The following is a 22,156-nucleotide window of genomic DNA, read 5'->3' as shown; positions in this document are numbered from 1 at the left end:
CGAAAATCCCATTCGACAGAAATCCCATTCGGCCGAAAATCCCATGCGACAGAAATCCCATTCGGTCGGAAATCCCATTCGACAGAAATCCCATTCGACAGAAATCCCATTCGGCCGAAAGTCCCATTCGACAGAAATCCCCTTCGGTCGAAAATCCCATTCGACAGATTGGTCATGTGAATGAAATCAGTAAGCACTAGAAGAGAATCCAACCGTACATGGGGCAAGCAGCCATTCTCGTTCTGCCAAGAGCCAACGCTAGAGGTAGTGAACGATGACTGGCGTCGCTCTTTGGCCCAAGCTTGAAGCTGCTGTTAACGACGATTCCGGCTTATTTATGGAATAAATGAATTCGTCTATATCCGATTCCACACACCGAACCTAACCAAACCAAACCTAACCTAACCAAACCAAACCAAACCAAACCAAACCAAACCAAACCAAACCAAACCAAACCAAACCAAACCAAACCAAACCTAACCAAACCAAACCAAACCAAACCAAACCAAACCAAACCAAACCTAACCAAACCAAACCAAACCAAACCAAACCAAACCAAACCAAACCAAACCAAACCAAACCTAACCAAACCTAACCAAACCTAACCAAACCAAACCAAACCAAACCAAACCTAACCAAACCTAACCAAACCTAACCAAACCAAACCAAACCAAACCAAACCAAACCTAACCTAACCTAACCTAACCTAACCTAACCTAACCTAACCTAACCTAACCTAACCCTAGGCCAACCTAGAAAATAAGAATATTTTGGAAAAGGCCCATGTTTATTTTTCAACGACCTTAATTAATATAGCATTATAAAATGCGAAATCGCACCAATGGGAAATTCGCTCCAACGAGACTTCTGTCCAACAGGAATGGGAAGTCGGCTCAATGGGAATACGATAAAATGCGAAATCGCGCCAATGGGAAATTCGCTCCAACGAGACTTCTGTCCAACAGGAATGGGAAGTCTGCTCAATGGGAATTAGGTCCATTGGGAACAGCCGGCTAGCTTCGGTCAATTAGAACAACTTATTTTTTATTTCGGTCCAATGGAATTTCGTTCCAATGGAATTCTGTTCAATGGTTATATGCCCCTTACTGTAGGTAACCCTTTAAGCTGGTACCCAAATATGGGTGCCAGGATACCTTGACGCCATAGTGTATCATGAATAACATTTTGACAATTGTTGGGAAATAATTGCTCCGGCGTATGTGTTCTCGGCCCTGTAGGGTCAAGAGTCAAGACACCAAAAGTTCATGAAAAAGAAAGAGGTCAGAGTCGAATCAGAGAGGGCACTAGTAGCAAGAAGGAATTTATATAAGAAGGCCTAAAATAGAGTACGGTTATTTCCGGCCCTACACCAGCGCTTCTCAAACTGTGGTCCGTGGACCGGCACCGGTCCGCGGACATGCGACTCTCTGGTCCGTCATACATAGTTGAAAAAAAAACCGGTCCGCAAGGTTAAAAAGTTTGAGAAGCGCTGCCCTACACTACCCCACGGTAGCTTTACCTATAACTTATAAGACAGAGTGGAAAAACGTTTCAGTACTAAGCCTTTGACAACGCCTCACCAGGTGTCGCTTTACGAGAATCTATGACGCTTCACCCACGTCACTTCATGACAAGCTCTTAATAAGCATTGACAAATTTATGGAACATATCTTGTGAACTTATATGTGCCATAAACCGTTCAACAATCCGCTGGAGCGGTGGTTGAACGTGAGCAGGCCTCGAATTCGAACGCTTGCCACAACAATGGAAAATTTATTATTTTTTTTTTTTTCATGTTTTTATTTTTTAATCGAAACACAGGCAGTTCTTTTCATTTTAAAATAGCTCATACAAGATTGACTGTTTCCCATATTACTAACCATACTACTATAATGTTCTCATTGGCAGAGGTGAACTGCCCCCCGATTATAAAAAGTGCTGTATATGTGGTGTAAATGAACAATTTTTCCACACAATCTGCGAAATGGTATGACAAGAATAATTAATGACCTTATTAAAAAGTAATAAGCCAGAACCTTTGGTCTCACCATTAATTAAAAGTCACGTACATTATGGTGTTGAATAATTAACTTTGAAACCCTTGGTATTGTTAGTATACATATATCAGTTTCATATTTAGCCACTGCCTGAAATGACCTTAGAATATTTATGTGCTTTTGAATGAAACCACAAAGTGTACCGACATATTTTAGTTTTCGATCACCTGACTTGAATTTTAAATATATCCACTACACGGTAAAATAATAAATTTATGTTGTGATAGATGGCGCCTCTTATTCAAGCGATAAAAATAATATCAATACTTTGTATTGGGAATTCGCTGACTGTTGTCTGTTGTCCTTATTATCTCTAAATACAACATTAGTTTTCAAATTCAGATTTTTTTAATCGAATTAAATTGGTTTTAATTTAGTAAGAAAGTGCGCTATTTGAATTAACCACTGTTTTTTTAGACCATGTTTTTAATGTACCAGGTTTTATAGAGCATGTTTATAATGTGCTGGGTTTTCTAGAGTATGTTTTTCTAAAGTACTAGGTTTTCTAAAGTATGTTTTTAATGTACTATTAGTTTTTCTAGAGTATGTTTTAAATGTACTAGGCTTTCTAGAGTATGTTTTTTTTTAAGTAAAGGGTTTTCTAGAGTATGTTTTTTAATGTACTAGGTTGTCTAGAGTATGTACTAGGTTTTCTAGAGTATGTTTTTTTTTATGTACTAGGTTGTGTAAAATATGTTTTTTAATGTACTAGGTTGTCTAGAGTATGTACTAAGTTTTCTAGAGTATGTTTTTTTTAATGTACTAGGTTTTCTAGAACAAGTTTTTTTAATATGTGGTTTTCAAGAGTAGGTTTTTTAATGTACTAGGTTTTCTACAGTATGTTTTTTAATGTACTAGGTTTTCTAGAGTATGTTTTTTAATGTACTAGGTTTTCTAGAGTATGTTTTTTAATGTACTAGGTTTTCTAGCGTATTTTATTGTGTAGTTTCTTGGCGAGGTTGTAGTTTTCACCACGGAAAGGGGCTTATTCAAAAACATTATAGTTCAAAAGTGGTATATTTCTAATATCGCTATTTGTTATAACAAATGATTATCTATAAAATAAATCATATTTTAAATCAAGGATATTTAAGTTTGGGGTAGAAATATAGAGTTGTAAAAATGAAAATCAAGGATGATTAAAAGTAAACACAAAGATTAGTGACAAATAGAGAATTTCAATTTATAATAGATTTTAAGAATATTATAGGAAAATATAGAAATTATAATCTATTTTAAGGAAATTAAAGGAAAATATAGAATTTATAATCGATTTTAACAAAACGTTAGGAGAAAAGAGAATTTATAATCGATTTTAAGAAAATTATAGGAAAATAGAGAATTTATAATCGATTTTAAGAAAATTATAGGGAAATAGAGAATTTATAATCGATTTTAAGGATATTATAGGAAAATATAGAATTCATAATCGATTTTAACAAAACTTTAGGAGAATAGAGAATTTATAATCGATTTTAAGAAAACATTTCAAAAATAGAGAACTTAAAATCGATTTTAAAGAAATTATAGGAAAATTGCGAATTTATTAAAGATTTTAAGGAAATTATAAGAAATAGAGAATTTATATTTATATATGCAAAAAGAAGTGTACAGTTTAAACACGTCATAACAGAATTTTTAAAATTTGAAATCATCAATGGGGCGTAGGCTTATTTCAGTTAATATAATCCAACGGCTCCTGTCATTATTCTACTAGAGAGAGTGACTACTACGGTAACGTTCTATCTTCGACTTGCCGTTCCCGTTCGTACTTCGTAGTCTCGTAGCCCTAGCCCTCGACCATGCCTCGAGTAAAGCCCGCGCTTTTTGTCACGTGACCATGACGTAAGAGGATGGCTTGAGGTGTTGTACCGATCCTTCTACGCCATTGGTTGGCCCAAATCCTCTCAGCCTTCTTCCCCGGAATCTAGAGTACTCCGAGAGACCGCTCGGCACAAGCGTTAGAGGCTTTTAGAGCGGCAAAGGAGGCCGAGTCGTAGCTCGTAGCGCGCCATTATTTTGGAAGCTAGCGAGGAGATCAGTTTGCGTGCTGTACGCGGTGTGTGTAGACGTGTGTTGGAAACGTAACGTTAAACGTTTAGATTTTAGATAATATTAATAGTCGAACTTCGAAGACGTACTGTTTAAAAAAAATTAAATTGTGTGTTTGAAAATGGTTAGCGGCCCTATTGAAATGATGGCCGATCGAGGAGTTCTAGATCCGTTGCCCTTATTTTCGCGCGTTACGACAACGGGCAGAGTTTCGAACCCGGGAGAAGGCCGCCTTAAAGTTCGACGTTCGCTCTTTGGGCCTCGTACGCCGGGAGAGAGTCACGAATTCGTTAGAAAAGAGGCGGAAGCCTTATTGGAAAGTGACTGTCGCAAATGGAACTTTGACTTTAAAAAAGAAACCCCGTACGCGCCAACCGAGAATCAGAGATGGGAATGGAGTAAGGTTGAAGAACGATTGTTGAGTAGGCCAAGTGAGGAAAACAACCGCAATAATATTACTACCGATGATCAAACGGAAATCCAACGTCCCGCAATTTCTTGCGCGAATACGCGATTGCATCCAAATATTAATGAAACCAACCTTTCCGCCGCCGTAAATGAAACGCAATCCAAATTGCCCGAGTCTTTCACGGTGATAAGAAATAAACAGTATCAGCAGACAACGATGCACGGTGAGTTTATCCTTATTATATTTTAAATCATAATTCGCGACATCTTTAATGCAGACGTAGAATTTTACTGGTAGCCTTATTAATTATTTACTTGTGCATTTATTTACATTAGTGGATTAATTTTATTTCAAATGGATTATTGCACATAAAAGTGAAATCCAAATATGATTATTTATTTTGGCAAATTATGATTTAATGCACACGTAGAATTTTATTGGGTTTATGTTTACTTGTATTATGAAGACGGACTAGTGCATTTATTTACATTAGTGGATTATATTTCAAATGGATTATTGCACAAAAGAGTGAAATCCAAAGATATAAGCCTATAATATCGATTTAAGGTTATTTATTTTGGCATATTATGATTTATCATAAAATCTCTGCTAAACTTATCAAGAGCACTCGGGTTTATTGGGCACATAATTAATTAAATACAAAGCTGAAACTTATGAATGCACATTGTATTGTTACGTATCACAACAATTTCGCATCAGTACATTCAATCAATATTTTGAGCTTGTCAAAATTTGTTGTCATAAAAATGGCGGTACGGACGGAGTCTGAAGAGACTCGGATTTTGGTGAAAACAAAAATAGGCACCGTATGAGAATACGCCTAATAAACGTTTAGTTCCCTCCCTCCCCCTTGACGGGTTGTCGTTTTCCAGGGCCTAGAGCGAGGGGACCGTCACTCCTTCAAATCGCGTACACATTGGTTTTCAAATCATTAAAATGACATAAATCACTTCCCAAATTTACCAAATTGCTATGGAATCAATCAAATCGTTCAAATCTCTGCACAAATCAGTGAAATCACTAGTAAATCATTCAAATCTCTGCACAAATCGGTGAAATCACTAGTAAATCATTCAAATCACTATAGAAAGCAGTGAAATCAATAGTAAAACAGTCGAATCACTATGAAAACCAGTGAAATCAATAGTGAATCTTTCAAATCACTATAGAAAGCAGTGAAATCAGCAGTAAATCATTCAAATCACTAGAAAGCAGTGAAATCAACAGTAAATCATTCAAATCACTATAGAAAGCAGTGAAATCAGCAGTAAATCATTCAAATCACTAGAAAGCAGTGAAATCAACAGTAAATCATTCAAATCACTATAGAAAGCAGTGAAATCAACAGTAAATCATTCAAATCACTATAGAAAGCAGTGAAATCAACAGTAAATCATTCAAATCACTATGAAAACCAGCGAAATCAATAGTAAATCAGTCGAATCACTATGAAAACAGTCAAATCAAGATATCATAAAATCAAACAAATCATTCAAATCACTACTAAGTCATTGAAATCCCCGTCAAATCATTGAAATCCCCGTCAAATAATTCAAATCCCCGACAAATAATTCAAATCCCCTTACGAATAATTCAAATCCCCTTACGAATAATTCAAATCCCCTTACGAATAATTCAAATCCCCTTACGAATAATTCAAATCCCCTTACGAATAATTCAAATCCCCTTACGAATAATTCAAATCCCCTTACGAATAATTCAAATCCCCTTACGAATAATTCAAATCCCCTTACGAATAATTCAAATCCCCTTACGAATAATTCAAATCCCCTTACGAATAATTCAAATCCCCTTACGAATAATTCAAATCCCCTTACGAATAATTCAAATCCCCTTAACAAATAATTCAAATCCCCTTAACAAATAATTCAAATCCACTTAACGAATAATTAAAATCCCCTTAACAAAAAATTCAAATCCCCTTAACAAATAATTCAAATCCCCTTAACAAATAATTAAAATCCCCTTAACAAATAATTCAAATCCCCTTAACAAATAATTCAAATCCCCTTAACAAATAATTCAAATCCGTTTCAAATAATTCAAATCCCTTAAAGACGAATAATTCAAATCCTCGACAAGTCACCAGTCCTTCAAATCAAACAAATCATTTCCAAATCCTAAAAATCACATAAGTCGGCTCGAAATCAACTTAAAATCGTGAGAATCACTCTCAAATCATTGAAATTGAATCCAAATCACCCTAAAACCGTGAAAAACACTCAAATCGGATCCAAATCACCTTAAAATCGTGAAAATCTCTCCCAAATCATTCAAATCGGCTCCAAATCACCTTAAAATCGTGAAAAATCATTCAAATCGGCTCCAAATCACCCTAAAATCATGAAAATCACTCTCAAATCAATCAAAACGGCTCCAAATCAGCCTAAAATCGTGAAAAATCACTCTAAAATCATTAAAATCGTCTCCAAATCACCCTAAATTCATTGAAATCGCTATCGATTTCAAATCTCGTACGCTCTTAACGTGTAGTAATGAGGGCTCCCTCGGCCGAGAGCGTCTAATCCGGTCTCTTTTAAAGCGAGAGCAAACAGCGGACGCTATTTTACATCACGCGCCCGGGGATAGTGCCTAACTTTTTTGGCCTCTTCCTCAGCTGCAGGCTTTGAGCTTTAAAAATGCCTTGTCGCTCGCCCCCCTATACCCTCTCTCCCTCTTAGTTGTTGATAAGCTTGCCGACGTAGGAGATTCCCCCCCTCCACTTATTTCCCCTCCTCCCTAGAAATACTGGGGTCGTAAAGAATATTCCGTGATGTTTTGGTTGTATGGGGTCTTTAAAAACCGCACCACGAAGTTGTTCTTAAAAGAAAAGGAGTTTTTAGGCATAATTTTTGGAAGAATCGCAATTTTAGATACACAAGGACGCTGACTATAGTTGCCAGCTGGTGTTTAAATGTATGCCTTGTAGAGTTATAACCAAGGGAGTGGTTATTTGGCTGTTCCTGGTTGTTATAACCAGGGTAGGTGTTATTATTTTTTGTGAGTTGCTGAGATACCAGCCCCAGAATACCTTTCCATCCTAGATATATGTGCAGAATTTGAACATTCACTCTGAAAATAATTTAATGGGGAAAATACGTTTGGTATATTATGCGTTCTATATTGAATTTGTGGTTATACAAAAGGTGGTTTTGCCGTTCTCACAATGTTGCCATAATATTTCCTAAATTTTACCCTAATTTCTTCCGTATTCTATTTTCTCCACCAATTTCTTATATTTTTCTAAATTTTGCAGCAATTTCCTATATTTTTCTAAATTTTGCAGCAATTTCCTATATTTTTCTAAATTTTGCAACAATTTCCTATATTTTTCTAAATTTTGCAACAATTTCCTATATTTTTCTAAATTTTGCAACAATTTCCTATATTTTTCTAAATTTTGCAGCAATTTCCTATATTTTTCTAAATTTTGCAGCAATTTCCTAGATTTTTCTAAATTTTGCAACAATTTCCTATATTTTTCTAAATTTTGCAACAATTTCCTATATTTTTCTAAATTTTGCAGCAATTTCCTATATTTTTCTAAATTTTGCAGCAATTTCCTAGATTTTTCTAAATTTTGCAGCAATTTCCTAGATTTTTCTAAATTTTGCAGCAATTCCCTATATTTTTCTAAATTTTGCAGCAATTTCCTAGATTTTTCTAAATTTTACGACAATTTCTTACATTTTTCTTAATTTTTCCACCAATTTCTAACATTTTTCTAATTTTTACACCAATTTCTTACATTTTTCTAATTTTTACACCAATTTCTTACATTTTTCTAATTTTTGCACCAATTTCTTAAAATTTTCTAATTTTTACACCAATTTCTTAAATTTTTCTAAATTTTACACCAATTTCTTAAATTTTTCTAAATTTTACACCAATTTCTTATTTTTTCTAATTTTTACACCAATTTCTTAAATTTTTCTAAATTTTACACCAATTTCTTACATTTTTCTAAATTTTACACCAATTTCTTAAATTTTACTAAATTTAACACCAATTTCTTAAATTTTACTAAATTTAACACCAATTTCTTAAATTTTTCTAAATTTTACACCAATTTCTTAAATTTTTCTAAATTTTACACCAATTTCTTAAATTTTTCTAAATTTTACACCAATTTCTTAAATTTTTCTACATTTTAAACCAATTTCTTAAATTTTTCTACATTTTAAACCAATTTCTTAAAAATTTCTAAATTTTACACCAATTTCTTAAAAATTTCTAAAGTTTACACCAATTTCTTAAAAATTTCTAAATTATACACCATTTTCTTAAATTTTACAAAATTTAACACCAATTTCCCTTTGTCACCCTGCAAATAAAAAAAACCCCAAAACCATTAATCTGTAAGCAAAACTCGTGGCCTACTTGATATAAAAATATTGTCAATATCAGTTATCAAATAATTAAAGCTGACAAGTGCTAAGTTTGTGCTCTTATCGACAAGTGCGCGATGATATTTAGCTCACTAATTAAAACTCAGATAATACAGTATATGGGTCGTGTTATTTAAAAGCTTGATAAGGTTGAATTTTCAGTTAAGTTATTTGTTTAATTTAAATTACTTGAACTAATGAGTAGGCCCCTATAAGAAAATATAATTGCTCATGTCTACCTTAACATTGTCGTTAGATGCAAGGAACTCTTTTGAATTCCGAAATTTCTTATAATTTTAATTTGAACCGCTTGTATGTTCTCATAGTTGACCGAAATGAAGAGCAAAGGGCATGCGCAAATAGACAAATGTCACGTTACTAACAGCTCGAGAAAGATATCAATTTATTCCCTTTTTTCTTCGTTTGTATTTTCGAAAACTATCACAAGTTTACCGAATTGAAGTGCAGACTTGAAGGGCTCAAATATAGAAAAATGTATTCGCAAACTTTATTAACAACTCGAAAAATATGTCAATTTTTTCCATTTATTTCTATTGTATGTTCGAATAATATCACCTTGTGATAAGACTGTATGAATTTCAAGATATTTTTGAAAATTAAACTAATATTAAAATGGTAAATTTTAATAATGTGATTTATTTTCAAAAATAATTAACGCTTTGAAGCAGTTATAATTACATTGAATCAGGGATAGATTTAATTTTAGAAGTAGGAATGGAGAACGGTTAGTATTTACTTCAGTCCGACTCATAGCCCAGAATAGAGCCCCTCCCTCCAACACGTAACGAAAAGTTTAAATTATCTTATTGGCTCACTTAAACTACGTTTTGATGACGTTGCTGACGGGGACGGCAAAAAATACGTAATTCCTTTTTACCTCTGTCGATATGACCCGCCTCTTTTCATACCCCCCCCCTTTCACGCGCACTCAGATTACTCTGTTCTCCATTCCTACTTCTAAAATTAAATTTATCCCTGATTGAATACAGTTCTTAATGCAGGAACACGATATTCAGTTTTATCATAAGATATGTTCCATAAGTTAGTCACTGGTTACTGAGAGCTGGTCATGAAGTGAGGGGTGGGTAAGACGTCATAAATTCTCGTAAAGCGACGCCTGGTGAGGCGTTGTCAAAGGCTTAGTACAGAATAAATAGGAAGATGGACTGCAAAATTAACCTAGTGTAGTACTTCAATTCTCGCTTGTCATTCTCGAACTAGCTCGAGCTGTAAGTCTCTAGCATTACGACGTATAGGTAGTGTCATACTTATGGAAGATATTTTTATATAAACTTATGGGCATATCACGTCAATGTTTCGCTATCCATATTATTGAAGTTCGCCGCAATTTTTTTTTTGTTTATATTTAAAATTGATTCCACTGTTCTTACCGACAACATCCTGTTCCGATTTAATTTTTCAACACGGTTTCGAATCTATCCCACGCTTGTATATAATATTATTAGTAAAATATTTTGAATATTGTCGCGTGCTCTTTTATAACTATTATTGCAAACATCTTTTTTTTTGTGCAACGTATTAAAGCAAAACGAGCAAAGTTCTTGCGTAACGCCGTTTGGAGCGTGAGCTTTCGAGCCTATTTATACAACTGTTAAGTGTTGGGAGGTTTAAGGCAGGAAATGGGTTGATATGCAGCGTCACCCCCTTTTAATTTCTACCTCCTATTGCTTTAGTTTCCAGTAACCTAGTCGGGCGCGTGCCAAAATTTGAATAATATATTAATCAGGGCCAACTATGAAGAAAGGAAAGGTTATTTTTCTCGCTGACTCTAGCACCCTGCATGGTAACAAGGGAAATTTTATCTTAGCGCTCGCGTAATGGCCTTGAATATTCAATTTATTGTGTCAGATTGATTTTGGGATTGGTTATTATGGTTAATACAGGGTTCATAGTGACGAGGTAAACCTGGGAAATTTAGAGTTTTTAGGAAAAATTACCTGTTAATAAACCACTCTCATTGTCAATACTCCATATATGCGGAAAAAACCTGGGAAATATAAGGGAGAGACCCTGGAAAAAACAGGGAAATGTAAGGGAGAAACTCTGGAAATAAACAGGGAAATGTACGGGAGAAACCCTGGAAATAAACAGGGAAATGTAAGGGAGAAACTCTGGAAATAAACAGGGAAATGTACGGGAGAAACCCTGGAAATAAACAGGGAAATATAAGGGAGAAACTCTGGAAATAAACAGGAAAATGTACGGGAGAGACCCTGGAAATGTAAGGGAGGGACCCTGGAAATAAACAGGGAAAAGTAAGGGAGGGACCCTGGAAATAAACAGGGAAATGTAAGGGAGAAACCCTGGAAATAAACAGGGAAATGTAAGGGAGAAACCCTGGGAAAAAAACCCGGGAAATGTAAGGGAGAGACCCTGGAAATAAACAGGGAAATGTAAGGGAGAGACCCTGGAAATAAACAGGGAAATGTAAGAGAGAAACCCTGTAAAAAAACCCGGGAAATGTAAGGGAGAAACCCTGGAAAAAAAACCCCGGGAAATGTAAGGGAGAAACCCTGTAAAAAAACCCGGGAAATGTAAGGGAGAAACCCTGGAAAAAAAACCCGGGAAATGTAAGGGAGAAACCCTGGGAAAAAAACCCGGGAAATGTAAGGGAGAAACCCTGGAAAAAAACCCGGGAAATATAAGGGACAAACCCTAAAAAAATCAGGGAAATATAAGGGATAAACCCTGAAAAAAAAAAAACAGGGAAATCAGTTTTCTGAAAGTTGTATTAACCCTGTAATAGACCATTTCATTAATTAATACAGGCGGGAGGCTGCCTTATTAGGTTATTTTCTATGGCGTATGGCACCAAGAGGCAACGCCAGACGGAGCCCAAGTTCACTACACGTGGGAGGCTTGCTAATTCGCACTGCCTCTAGCGGTGCTTCTTAGCGCGAGGAAAATAACCCAAGATGGCGGTACTCCGCCTGTGATGTTTCAGTTTGCCTCACTTTTAGAATTAATGAAATCGTCTAATATAACGTTTAAACTTTGCTTACAATAAGCTAACATATTTTTCCAATAGTAATTTAATTTTTAGGCCCACGAAATTAATTATTTGTCTCTTTTTTTATAATTACAAATTTTTCGCGTATCTTCATTTCGAATTTATATCATGTCATGCCAAATATCTTTTAAAATATCTTAGTTACAATCCATTATAGAAAATAGCAAAAATGACTCATACCATTTTAATTTAAACTGTTAACACAAAGTTCTGAACGGAATTCAGGCTAAAAATGGGTCCTACATGAAACTTTAACTAATTTTATATTATTTAACATTGAAAATTTTAAATTTCATTATTTTATACACTATTTTGAACAAAAAACAAGCATCTTCTAGGCCTAGTCTATTTACTCGTTAAGAAAACCCTGGAGGAGAGGGTGGTAGTTTGAAAATGTATCAGAAGGAAACTTGTTAGAACATGCCCACCAGAAAAGGATCTCCGTCCGTGTTCTAGTAGTACTTTATCATTTGGCCCGGGGTTCGTTAGACTCGCATCACGTGGCCTTGCTCTCGCTCTTTTACACAAAAATTCACCCTAGCTAGCTAGCAATTACTCTACACCCTCGAAATAAATGTATTGGGCAATGTCAGTTAGATAAACTTAACTGCGATCAATGTATATGGCCTTCTTTCAGTCCGATCGGAGCCTCCGAGATACCTAAGCCCGTGCGTGTCGATTTTTATGTGGGGAAATATCCAGTTTCATAGAGGAAATATTTTCACTAGATGGCGCTTTTATTACAGTTGCGAGGGGGTCTTCCATAAATTGTTGCTGATATTTTAGGGGCCAATTATAAAAATTTTATGAAAGTGAAAGGTTTCACCCTTAAATTAACGTAATTGTTTTAGGGTATATTCACATTTTATTGAATCTTTTGGTTAGATTGTGTGGACAACAAAATTAATTATGAGATTTTAACATTGTTGTTTGTTTTAGAAAAACAAAACTTCAGTTTTATTATACCATAAGAGAATTTTTTACTCCTTCATAACCTTAGCTTTTTAATCCTTTACTTCTTTGGCATGATTGTTTAATAAAAGGTCTTCGGAAATTTTCTAAAACATTTTCTTACTATCCGCGGCCTCGGCTTCACCGCTCTACGTCTATGCCTTGCCCTAATATTGTAGCAGTCGACGGGGTCACGAGACTGAACTTATTTTTATTTTACGAAACTAAAAGCGCCCCCAAGCGAGAAAACACGGCGAACTAAGTTAGTTAAAAAAATATTCTCGCTTCGCAATAGGCACGGGCCTAGATCATCTCGGAGGCTCCGAGCTAAGATATTCTGAGAACTTCATTTTGTTTTTTGAATTTTGGGTGGAAACGAAATGGTCTTACGTTTCTTCTTGTCTCGACACGATCTGAGTTCTTCTATGATTTTAAAAGTGGCTGTAACCACCTCAATGGGAGTATTTTACCTGTCACTGTGTTACTTTGTAGCAATAGGCTCCGGCACATTTCCATATTCTCAACAGGGGGCGTCGAGTAAAGCTTATATTTTGTCGATATATTCTGACCAGGTGGGTGAAAAATACCTGGTATATTTTCCATTGTTACCTACCTATGCATATTTCACAGGCTCTTATAATGGGTAAAGATTTAGTTGAAAACTTCAAATTTCTAAAGTTTCATAAATTGACAGTTTAGAGAAAGTATGAGGTAGTTTTTGAAAGGCTTGTTTTGACACGTTAAACTAAGGAGGATAAATGAATGGAGACGAAAATACGATGTGAAATTTCATTTCAATTCTTGGCGTTGGATATTTGAATTTCTCAGTCTATAATAATGAGCAAAAGTGTAGTTGAAAATTCCAAATTTTTGAAGTTCAAAATAATGTACAGCTCATAGAAAGTATGAGGTTGTTTTCGAAATGCTTGCTTGGACACTTTAAACTAAGGATGATAAATGAATGGAGACGAAAATACGATGTAAAATTTCATTTCAATTTTTGTCTTGGATTATTATCCGCGGGGCTGATCACTTGTGAAATTGAGTGTACAAATGCCCGTGAAATCAGATTTCCAACATCTTGAAATCTTGGTTGAAATTTTTAAATCTTGAAATTTTTGGAAATCTTAGTTGAAATCTCGAAATGTTAGTTTAAATCTTCAAATCTTAGTTGAAATCTTCGAGAATTTTAGTTGAAATTCGGAAATTTTATGAAAGCTTGGTTGAAATTTTTGGAAATTTTGTGAAATCTTGGTTGAAATTTCTTGAAATTTTATGAAATCTTGGTTGAAATTTCTGGAATTTTTTTGAAATCTGTTGAAATTGTAAAACTTCTATGGAAATATTGAAATCTCTGCTGAAATCATGAAATTTTTCCATCTTTGTTTGAAATCTTACTAAATTTTGGTGAAATTTATGAAAATTGTAAAAATTTCTGAAATTTTTCAAATCTTTAGAAATCATTACGAATTTTTTGAAATCTGAAATCGAGTGTACATATTTTTGGAAGTGATCAGCCCCTCGTATTTATCAGTCCACAATGGGCAAAAGTGTAGTTGAAAATTAAAATTTGTAAAGTTCAAAAAAAATTGCAGTTTAGAGAAAGTATAAGGTTGTTTTCGAAAGGCTTGTTTGAACACGTTAAACCTAGGAGGATAAATGAATGTAGACGAAAACAAGATGTATTTCCAGGATATCTAAAGAAAAAACTGGTTTCTTAGAGATTTTCATTTCAGTAAATTATATTCATTTGTAAATTAGTCAACACTGGATTTGGCCTCGCTTATTGCCATAAATTATGTTTATTTTTATTATCATGGGAGAAAGAAATGCAAGCGAGACTACATTATAAATAATTTACGTACTATTTGCTTTTAATAAATAACTTTGTGTACGTTGTTTATACGTAATTATCCACTATTCATATAACTTACGAAGAGTTGAAGTTTCACCACACTAACTAAGCAGGTTTTACGTATCATTTATTTATTTTTAAATAATGAGTTAAAATGGCAAAGAGCTAAAAACGTAGGGTTCATTATTTATAACCTTCAGAAAAATAAGTTTCCTATGTTTATTTCAAAAAATGTTTTAAGTTGAAACTTTAGAAATATTGAATATATTTGGTGAAAATTCAGAATTTCAGGAATATTGCTCTAATATATGTGAAAAACCCAGGGAAAATCTTGGAAATATCCGTGAAAATATTCGTGAAAAATCCTGAAAATATTAGGAAAATATTCTTGAAAAATCCTGAAAATATTAGGAAAATATTCGTGAAAAATCCTGAAAATATTAGGAAAATATTCGTGAAAAATCCTGAAAATATTAGGAAAATATTCGTGAAAAATCCTGAAAATATTAGGAAAATATTCGTGTAAAATCCTGAAAATATTAGGAAAATATTCCTGAAAAGTCCTGAAAATATTAGGAAAATATTCTTGAAAAATCCTGAAAATATTAGGAAAATATTCGTGAAAAATCCTGAAAATATTAGGAAAATATTCGTGAAAAATCCTGAAAATATTAGGAAAATATTCGTGAAAAATCCTGAAAATATTAGGAAAATATTCGTGTAAAATCCTGAAAATATTAGGAAAATATTCCTGAAAAGTCCTGAAAATATTAGGAAAATATTCTTGAAAAATCCTGAAAATATTAGGAAAATATTCGTGAAAAATCCTGAAAATATTAGGAAAATATTCGTGAAAAATCCTGAAAATATTAGGAAAATATTCGTGAAAAATCCTGAAAATATTAGGAAAATATTCGTGTAAAATCCTGAAAATATTAGGAAAATATTCGTGTAAAATCCTGAAAATATTAGGAAAATATTCGTGTAAAATCCTGAAAATATTAGGAAAATATTCGTGTAAAATCCTGAAAATATTAGGAAAATATTCGTGAAAAATCCTGAAAATATTAGGAAAATATTCGTGTAAAATCCTGAAAATATTAGGAAAATATTCGTGTAAAATCCTGAAAATATTAGGAAAATATTCGTGTAAAATCCTGAAAATATTAGGAAAATATTCGTGTAAAATCCTGAAAATATTAGGAAAATATTCGTGAAAAATCCTGAAAATATTAGGAAAATATTCGTGAAAAATCCTGAAAATATTAGGAAAATATTCGTGAAAAATCAACTGAAAATACAGGGATATATTCGTGAAAATACCAGGGAAAATGGGGAAATATCCGTGAAAAATCCTGAAAATATCTGTGAAAAATTATGAATATATTATTGATATTTCTGTGAAAAATTATGAATACAGGAAAATAGGTTTTTCAAAGGTTTATAAACTATAAAAACCAAACAATGAAATAAAAATCCTTCATTTTAATATAATTGAAATCCCGGTAAAGACTTAGCATGTAAATTTAATTTAAAAACTATACTACTGTTTTATCCTTCTCATAAAAAAAAACTATTGGTCTTGAAATTTTTTAAAATTCAAGATTAGAAGTTAACTAAAACTACCACTATCTGCGTGGAATCCTATCGTTGTCATAAAGCAATTCTGGGCAAAGTGAAAAATCGCGTTACCACTTCAAACACAGTAAAGGGGTTCATAAAAATGATTTCTTTTAGCCCGAAATTTATTTTTTAATCTTATCTTAAAACTTAGTCATCGTTGATGAGTCGGAAAACGGTACTGAACTGTAGATGTTATTCGAGAGCGAACATGCCCGGGCAGGTGGGAACAGGTTGACTTGGTAAGCGTCGAAATCATAGGGAAGAGAGGCATAAGAAAGGAAAGGGAACGCGACGGGGGGTAGAAAAAGCGCGGGAAAAAGAACGCTTTCACCATGACAGAAGTGTACTGTACTGTACAAACGTGGAGGCTGAAAATTTATTTTAAAAAGGGTGTGCATTTATTAACTGGGTTTACAATTTATTAATTTTTTACCAAAGTTTTGGCTGCATTATATGTTGACTGCTAGCAGTCTAGAAGCATTAAGCAAACACTTACTGTTCCTTTTATAAAATTGCTCGATGGAAATTGGCATTATTGTTGCAACTATACCTCAGGCAATTTCTAGTAAAAATCTTGAGTTTCTGATACCCTTGAAGCATATTGCTTCGTTTTCAGTGAATTTCACTAGCGTTTGAAACACTACGATTTTTGACACAAACACTACGATTTTTGACACAAACACTACGATTTTTGACATAAACACTACAATTTTTAACATAAACACTACGATTTTTGACATAAACACTACGATTTTTGACATAAACACTACGATTTTTGACATAAACACTACGATTTTTGACATAAACACTACGATTTTTGACATAAGCACTACGATTTTTGACATAAACAATACGATTTTTGACATAAACAATACGATTTTTGACATAAGCACTACGATTTTTGACATAAGCACTATCAAATTTGCTATCTCAAATTTCACTAAAGAATTGTTTGGCTTTTAATATTAATTGATTCCCTATCAAAATTTCGCTCCAATTTTTTTTATTTGTAAGATAAGGATATATCTCGCTTTTAGTTATTTTATAAAGGAAACGGATATCCTTGTTTTTAAAATTCGCCAATAATATTTCAATTTGAAACTGTGTGTCTGTTTTGTACCCTAATTGGCCATATGTCTAATCAGCGCCACTAGCGGATGGTCTGAGAACTACTCCCATAGAGACTAGGTATATTTAAGAGGGTTTGCAGAATTTCCGCCAGATGGCTCGAACGCCGCGCCATCTGACGGAAATTCTGCAAACCCGCTTAAATATACCTAGTCTCTATGGGAGTAGTTCTCAGACCATCCGCTAGTGGCGCTGATTAGACATATGGCCAATTATTAAGTCTGTAAATAACTTCTTAAAGGCCGACTTCCAGCGAAAAGGGTTCTAGCGAACTGAAAACCGGGCATCGAGACTAACAATGAAGCGACCGTGCCGATTTTTGAATCCCCGCTTGGTCAAAAGATGGAAGGGTTCTCGCTAACCGAAAGCCGTGCAATGTGGTTCTAGCGAACTGAAGATGAACAATAGAAATCCTTTTAAATTTATTTCCTCTCTAATTTTTGCTTTCCCCTGAAGGAAATTCTCTATTTAGTAACTTCAGTTCGCTAGAACCACATTGCACGGCTTTCAGTTAGCTAGAACCCTTCCATCTTTTACTTTTACCCCAGCGGGGATTCGAAAATCGGCACGGTCGTTCCTTGTTAGTCTCGATGCTCGGTTTTCAGTTCGCAAGAACTCTTTTCGATGGAAGTCGGCCTTCAATCTAGACCCCTAATTAAGCATCGTTTTATTGAATTTGAAACTTGTCCCATGTAAACCTGAAATCTTAAATTTAATCAAAAAACCATCCTTATACATTAAAGTCAGTATGAAGTCTTATCTAAGAGAGCTATCGCTCTCCTAGAATATTCTTAGCAGCATACATCCATTATCACCTTAAAACACCAACTTGGTTTATACTCATACATCTGTTCAATGAAACAAATTTGGAACAAGTGAAAGATGTTAGTTTCTGTACTCAAAAACATCATGCAGATATTTCATAACCACAAAGACTTTTAGTTGTAGTGTATCTATTAAGTTAAAACGATCGGGTAGCTTAGCTACTCTATAATATTTATGAACAAGTTGACGGTTTGTAAGTTAACTTCGGTGCTGTCATACTCGTTACACTAGTACTTTGTTCATACAAACCTGGAAAAATCAGGGAAATAAATAGTTGACAAAAACCTCAGGGGGAAACTAGGGGAAATTTATAATTTTTAGTAAAATTCAGGTAAATCAGCATCAAACAGGGCCGAGTAATTAAGCAAAATGTTCGTGAACATTCCCTCCATAGGATTAACATTACGCTAAACTTTGGAGGCTCATAACTGTGGTTCTACTAGAGATACGGGGATGTCCTTTGATTATGTAATAGTCCTATCTGCCCCCCCCCTCCGTTAACATTTGCTCCATAGGATACTCCATATATGAGAAAAACCTGGAAAACTCCCAGGGAAGTATATGGGGAAAAACCTGGAAATCTTAGGGAAATTTGTTTTCCAGAAGTTGTATGAACCCTGTTACTTGTAAACCAATATCAATTCATACCCCGACATCATAAGGCCTATCTCCGTAAATATTTCTCTAAATCATATGTTATTTATAATAGTCATTAAAATCTTAATCACTTCAATGCTTTATAATCTCGTAATTGCAATACATGGAATTTAAAACAACAATTATAACAACATCATCATATCATTTCACACATTACATCCGGTGTCTGTTGCCCTGCACCACATGGAATATAGACCAAGGTCTTAACTTAAAATATTTTTGTAAAACAAGTGAACTGAGCCTGACAGCATCCCCACGCCTTGGGTGTACCCAACACCCACAAATACCAACGTTCATCCAACAGCCGCTTGAACATTTGGCAATCAGAAAGAGGCGAACGTTATACCCCGGAAGTATTTTGCAGGCAGAATTCCTAATTTGAATATTTATACAAGGTTACTTACAACAGGGGGTGGGGTAGAGAGAGGCTCGGAGTAAAACGTTACATGTCGTGGAATGGAATTTGCTGTTTATTTTGGACCCGTTTTCTAGTTCGTAGATAAGAATTTTTTATTCAGGATTAAAACGAGTATAACATAAGGCAGACCGCCAGGAAACCACCGAGGAACATTAGCAGTTGTTCTAGTATCTGGTTGCTGCTCGCAACGAGTTTGCGGAAGTCCTTGACATTCATATTCTTGGCGCGATGTTCGGCATTTTCCTCGTTTAGATATTGATCGCTTTGAAGTTTCAGTTTCGCCTTTTTTTTTGGTTTTGTTTATCTTTTGTAGACGCAATATTTAAATTTGTCTTTACGTGTATGGAAATATTTAGATGAAAATGCTAATGCGGTTGGTTAAGGCCAATGCAAGGATGTATGTATAGGGACTTGGCAGTACTACGTCATGCAACGTCAGGCTACCTTCCACTAGTGCTAAAAAACATACCAGGAGGAGGGGCTTATATAGCTTTCATTCTGTTAAAAAAACATACCATAATGGCGCTGGGGGCGGAGTTAAGCCCGAATTGCCAAGTCCCTATTGTGACGATGCCCCATGAAGTATGTTAGGTGCGAGGCAACCAAGTAGTAAATATAAACTTTTAACACAACATTACAAAAAATAAAATACAGGCCTTGTTGTAACACAGTATTTAGATATTGAAAGTTGGCAACTACTCCCTTCGTGTCATCTTAAAGGGAGGGTGAATTGGAAATTTAAGTGATTTTTTATCGATTCTTCTACTAATTATAAGATCATTCTGCATAGTGAAACATCCAGGAAATATCTGCGAATGATTTAAAAATTCAAATTAGGTTCAGATTTTTAGGATAATTTGAAATAAGCCTCTCTGACCAATCGCGTAACGCCCTGCCTTCTTGTTAATAAAATTCCCGTTGCACGCTCTACATCTCGCGCCACGATTATCACGTCGCGCGCAAATTTTATCAAATCTCGTGATAAATTTCATTTGGCATGGAGCGTGCCACGAGAATTTTGTCAATAGGAAGGCAGGGCGTTACCTGATTGGTCGGAGGTGCTTATTTCAAAATTATCCTTTAAATCTGAACCTAATATGAATTTTAAAATCACTCGGAGATATTTCCTGAATGTTTCACTATGCAGAATGGTCTTATAATTAGTTGAAGAATCACTAAAAAATCACTGCATTTTCCACTTCACCCTTCCTTACAAAATACCTTCTTAAAATTTTGATATTACTTATACAAATTTTGAAAGAATGTTTAATTAAACATGGTGTTAAAAATGGTAATTACGTAATACATCGTTTTCGTTCATTAATCTTTATACACCACCATAAGAAAAATAGGGAGCTATATATTATTTTCTTATGACACCATTTAATTTGGTGTATACCATTTATACCGTTTGTCGTTATGTTGTGTTTTTGACGCTAAGTTCGACACATATTGAAACTTTGTATATAAGATTATAAGTGTGAAATAAATAAAAATTAAAAATGATAATATAAAATGAATAAAAGTGTGAAGGGTCAAACTGAGTGCTCAAAAAACATGGGGTCTACAACATTTAGTTACGGAGATATGGGCTCCCAAACATTGACCCCTTAAACAAGGAAATAGTTAGAAATGTAGACTGGATTTCCCTTTTACTACATTTTTTTTTTTTTTTAAATATTTTCGTCTTTTAAATCTTCATTAACCATCGGAATGAAAGACAAGGACTGAATGAATTACATTCACTAACTAATAAATATCATTGCCTAGTTATGGTTAGAGATTCTTAATGTCCCATTTAAGCAGTGTATCTCATATTTTTTTCTTTTCATTTGACTCAGATTTCATGAAAGCGAGAAAGAGGAATCTGTCATCTAATTCCAAGCACGACTTGTCGACGACGACCTCTAGCGGTGACCTTTCATCGGGTGAAGCACCCACGAAGATTCGCAAGACGGCCTCATCCAACTGAAACTAAGAAGGCGCAATTTTTCCTACCATTCATCTCTTAAACTAAGGTAATTAATTTTAATCTTTTCAAAAGGGTGGGTTTCATTATTTATTATTTTTTTTTTCGAGTAATTTATTGTGGACTGCATGTCGTCATATACATTTAGTGATGAATGGTTATCTCATTGGTGAAGTGAAGATTTTTGACTGTCTTGGTGGGCCTCAATAGTAAATTAAGTCTCGGGTTTCCATACATGCACTTTCTCTTGTTTCATTTTATTTGGAAAGCAAATATTTGCGTTACTAATAATAGTGGTATTTCTATGGAAAGGCCTGCGAGTTTAAACTCCAATAGGCACAATTGGACCCTAATGCTGACATTACGATGAAAAATAATATGATGTTTATTTTTATTTTTATTATTAATATATCCACAATTATAAAGACGGTATTGACGATATTTTTTTAGAGCAACGATAGCACTGTCGATAATTCTCTTCATGAACGATCATATGAACATTTTTATAAAATGCACTTTGATCATACATTTATTATTATATTATTATCACGGAGAATCGATACAGTTTTTGAGTATGATCCGTATTTTTAAGAAGCAGCCCACATTACTCAATTGATCGAAATATTTTGGGAAAGAATTCACAATTGATCTGATATATATTTTGGGAAAGAATTCATAATTGATCTGATATATATTTTGGGAAAGAATTCACAATTGATGTGATATATAT

At 34.1% G+C, this 22,156-nt stretch overlaps 1 protein-coding gene and 1 long non-coding RNA gene across 3 annotated transcripts in view; one reads left to right on the top strand and one right to left on the bottom strand.

Moving 5' to 3' along the window:
• Positions 1 to 4,032: 4,032 nt before the first annotated feature.
• LOC149616729 (uncharacterized) overlaps positions 4,033 to 22,156 on the top strand; it is a 47,903-nt gene continuing 29,779 nt past the window's right edge. Inside the window, exons 1-2 of one of the 2 annotated variants that reach the window (XM_089857298.1) lie at positions 4,033 to 4,741; positions 21,299 to 21,475. In XM_089857298.1, the coding sequence (XP_089713424.1) occupies positions 4,231 to 4,741; positions 21,299 to 21,429 (642 nt within the window). In that variant the 5' untranslated portion in view covers positions 4,033 to 4,230 and the 3' untranslated portion in view covers positions 21,430 to 21,475. The remainder of the gene's footprint in view (positions 4,742 to 21,298; positions 21,476 to 22,156) is intronic. The other variant, XM_089857297.1, reaches the window with a different exon arrangement.
• Positions 10,415 to 12,398, bottom strand: LOC149616730 (uncharacterized). Its single transcript, XR_016375842.1, has 3 exons — positions 12,181 to 12,398; positions 10,928 to 11,000; positions 10,415 to 10,674 (listed from the first exon to the last, which is right to left on the bottom strand). It is a non-coding gene; the product is annotated as an uncharacterized LOC149616730 (long non-coding RNA).

The sequence above is a fragment of the Phalangium opilio genome, unplaced genomic scaffold (assembly GCF_054372755.1).
Source record: "Phalangium opilio isolate 3A_F unplaced genomic scaffold, DU_Popi_V2 ptg000217l_1, whole genome shotgun sequence".
In the NCBI taxonomy this organism is placed as follows: Eukaryota; Metazoa; Arthropoda; class Arachnida; order Opiliones; family Phalangiidae; genus Phalangium; species Phalangium opilio.
The sequence above is the reverse complement of the archived record's forward strand: the minus strand, read 5'-3'. Positions and strand labels throughout refer to the sequence as shown.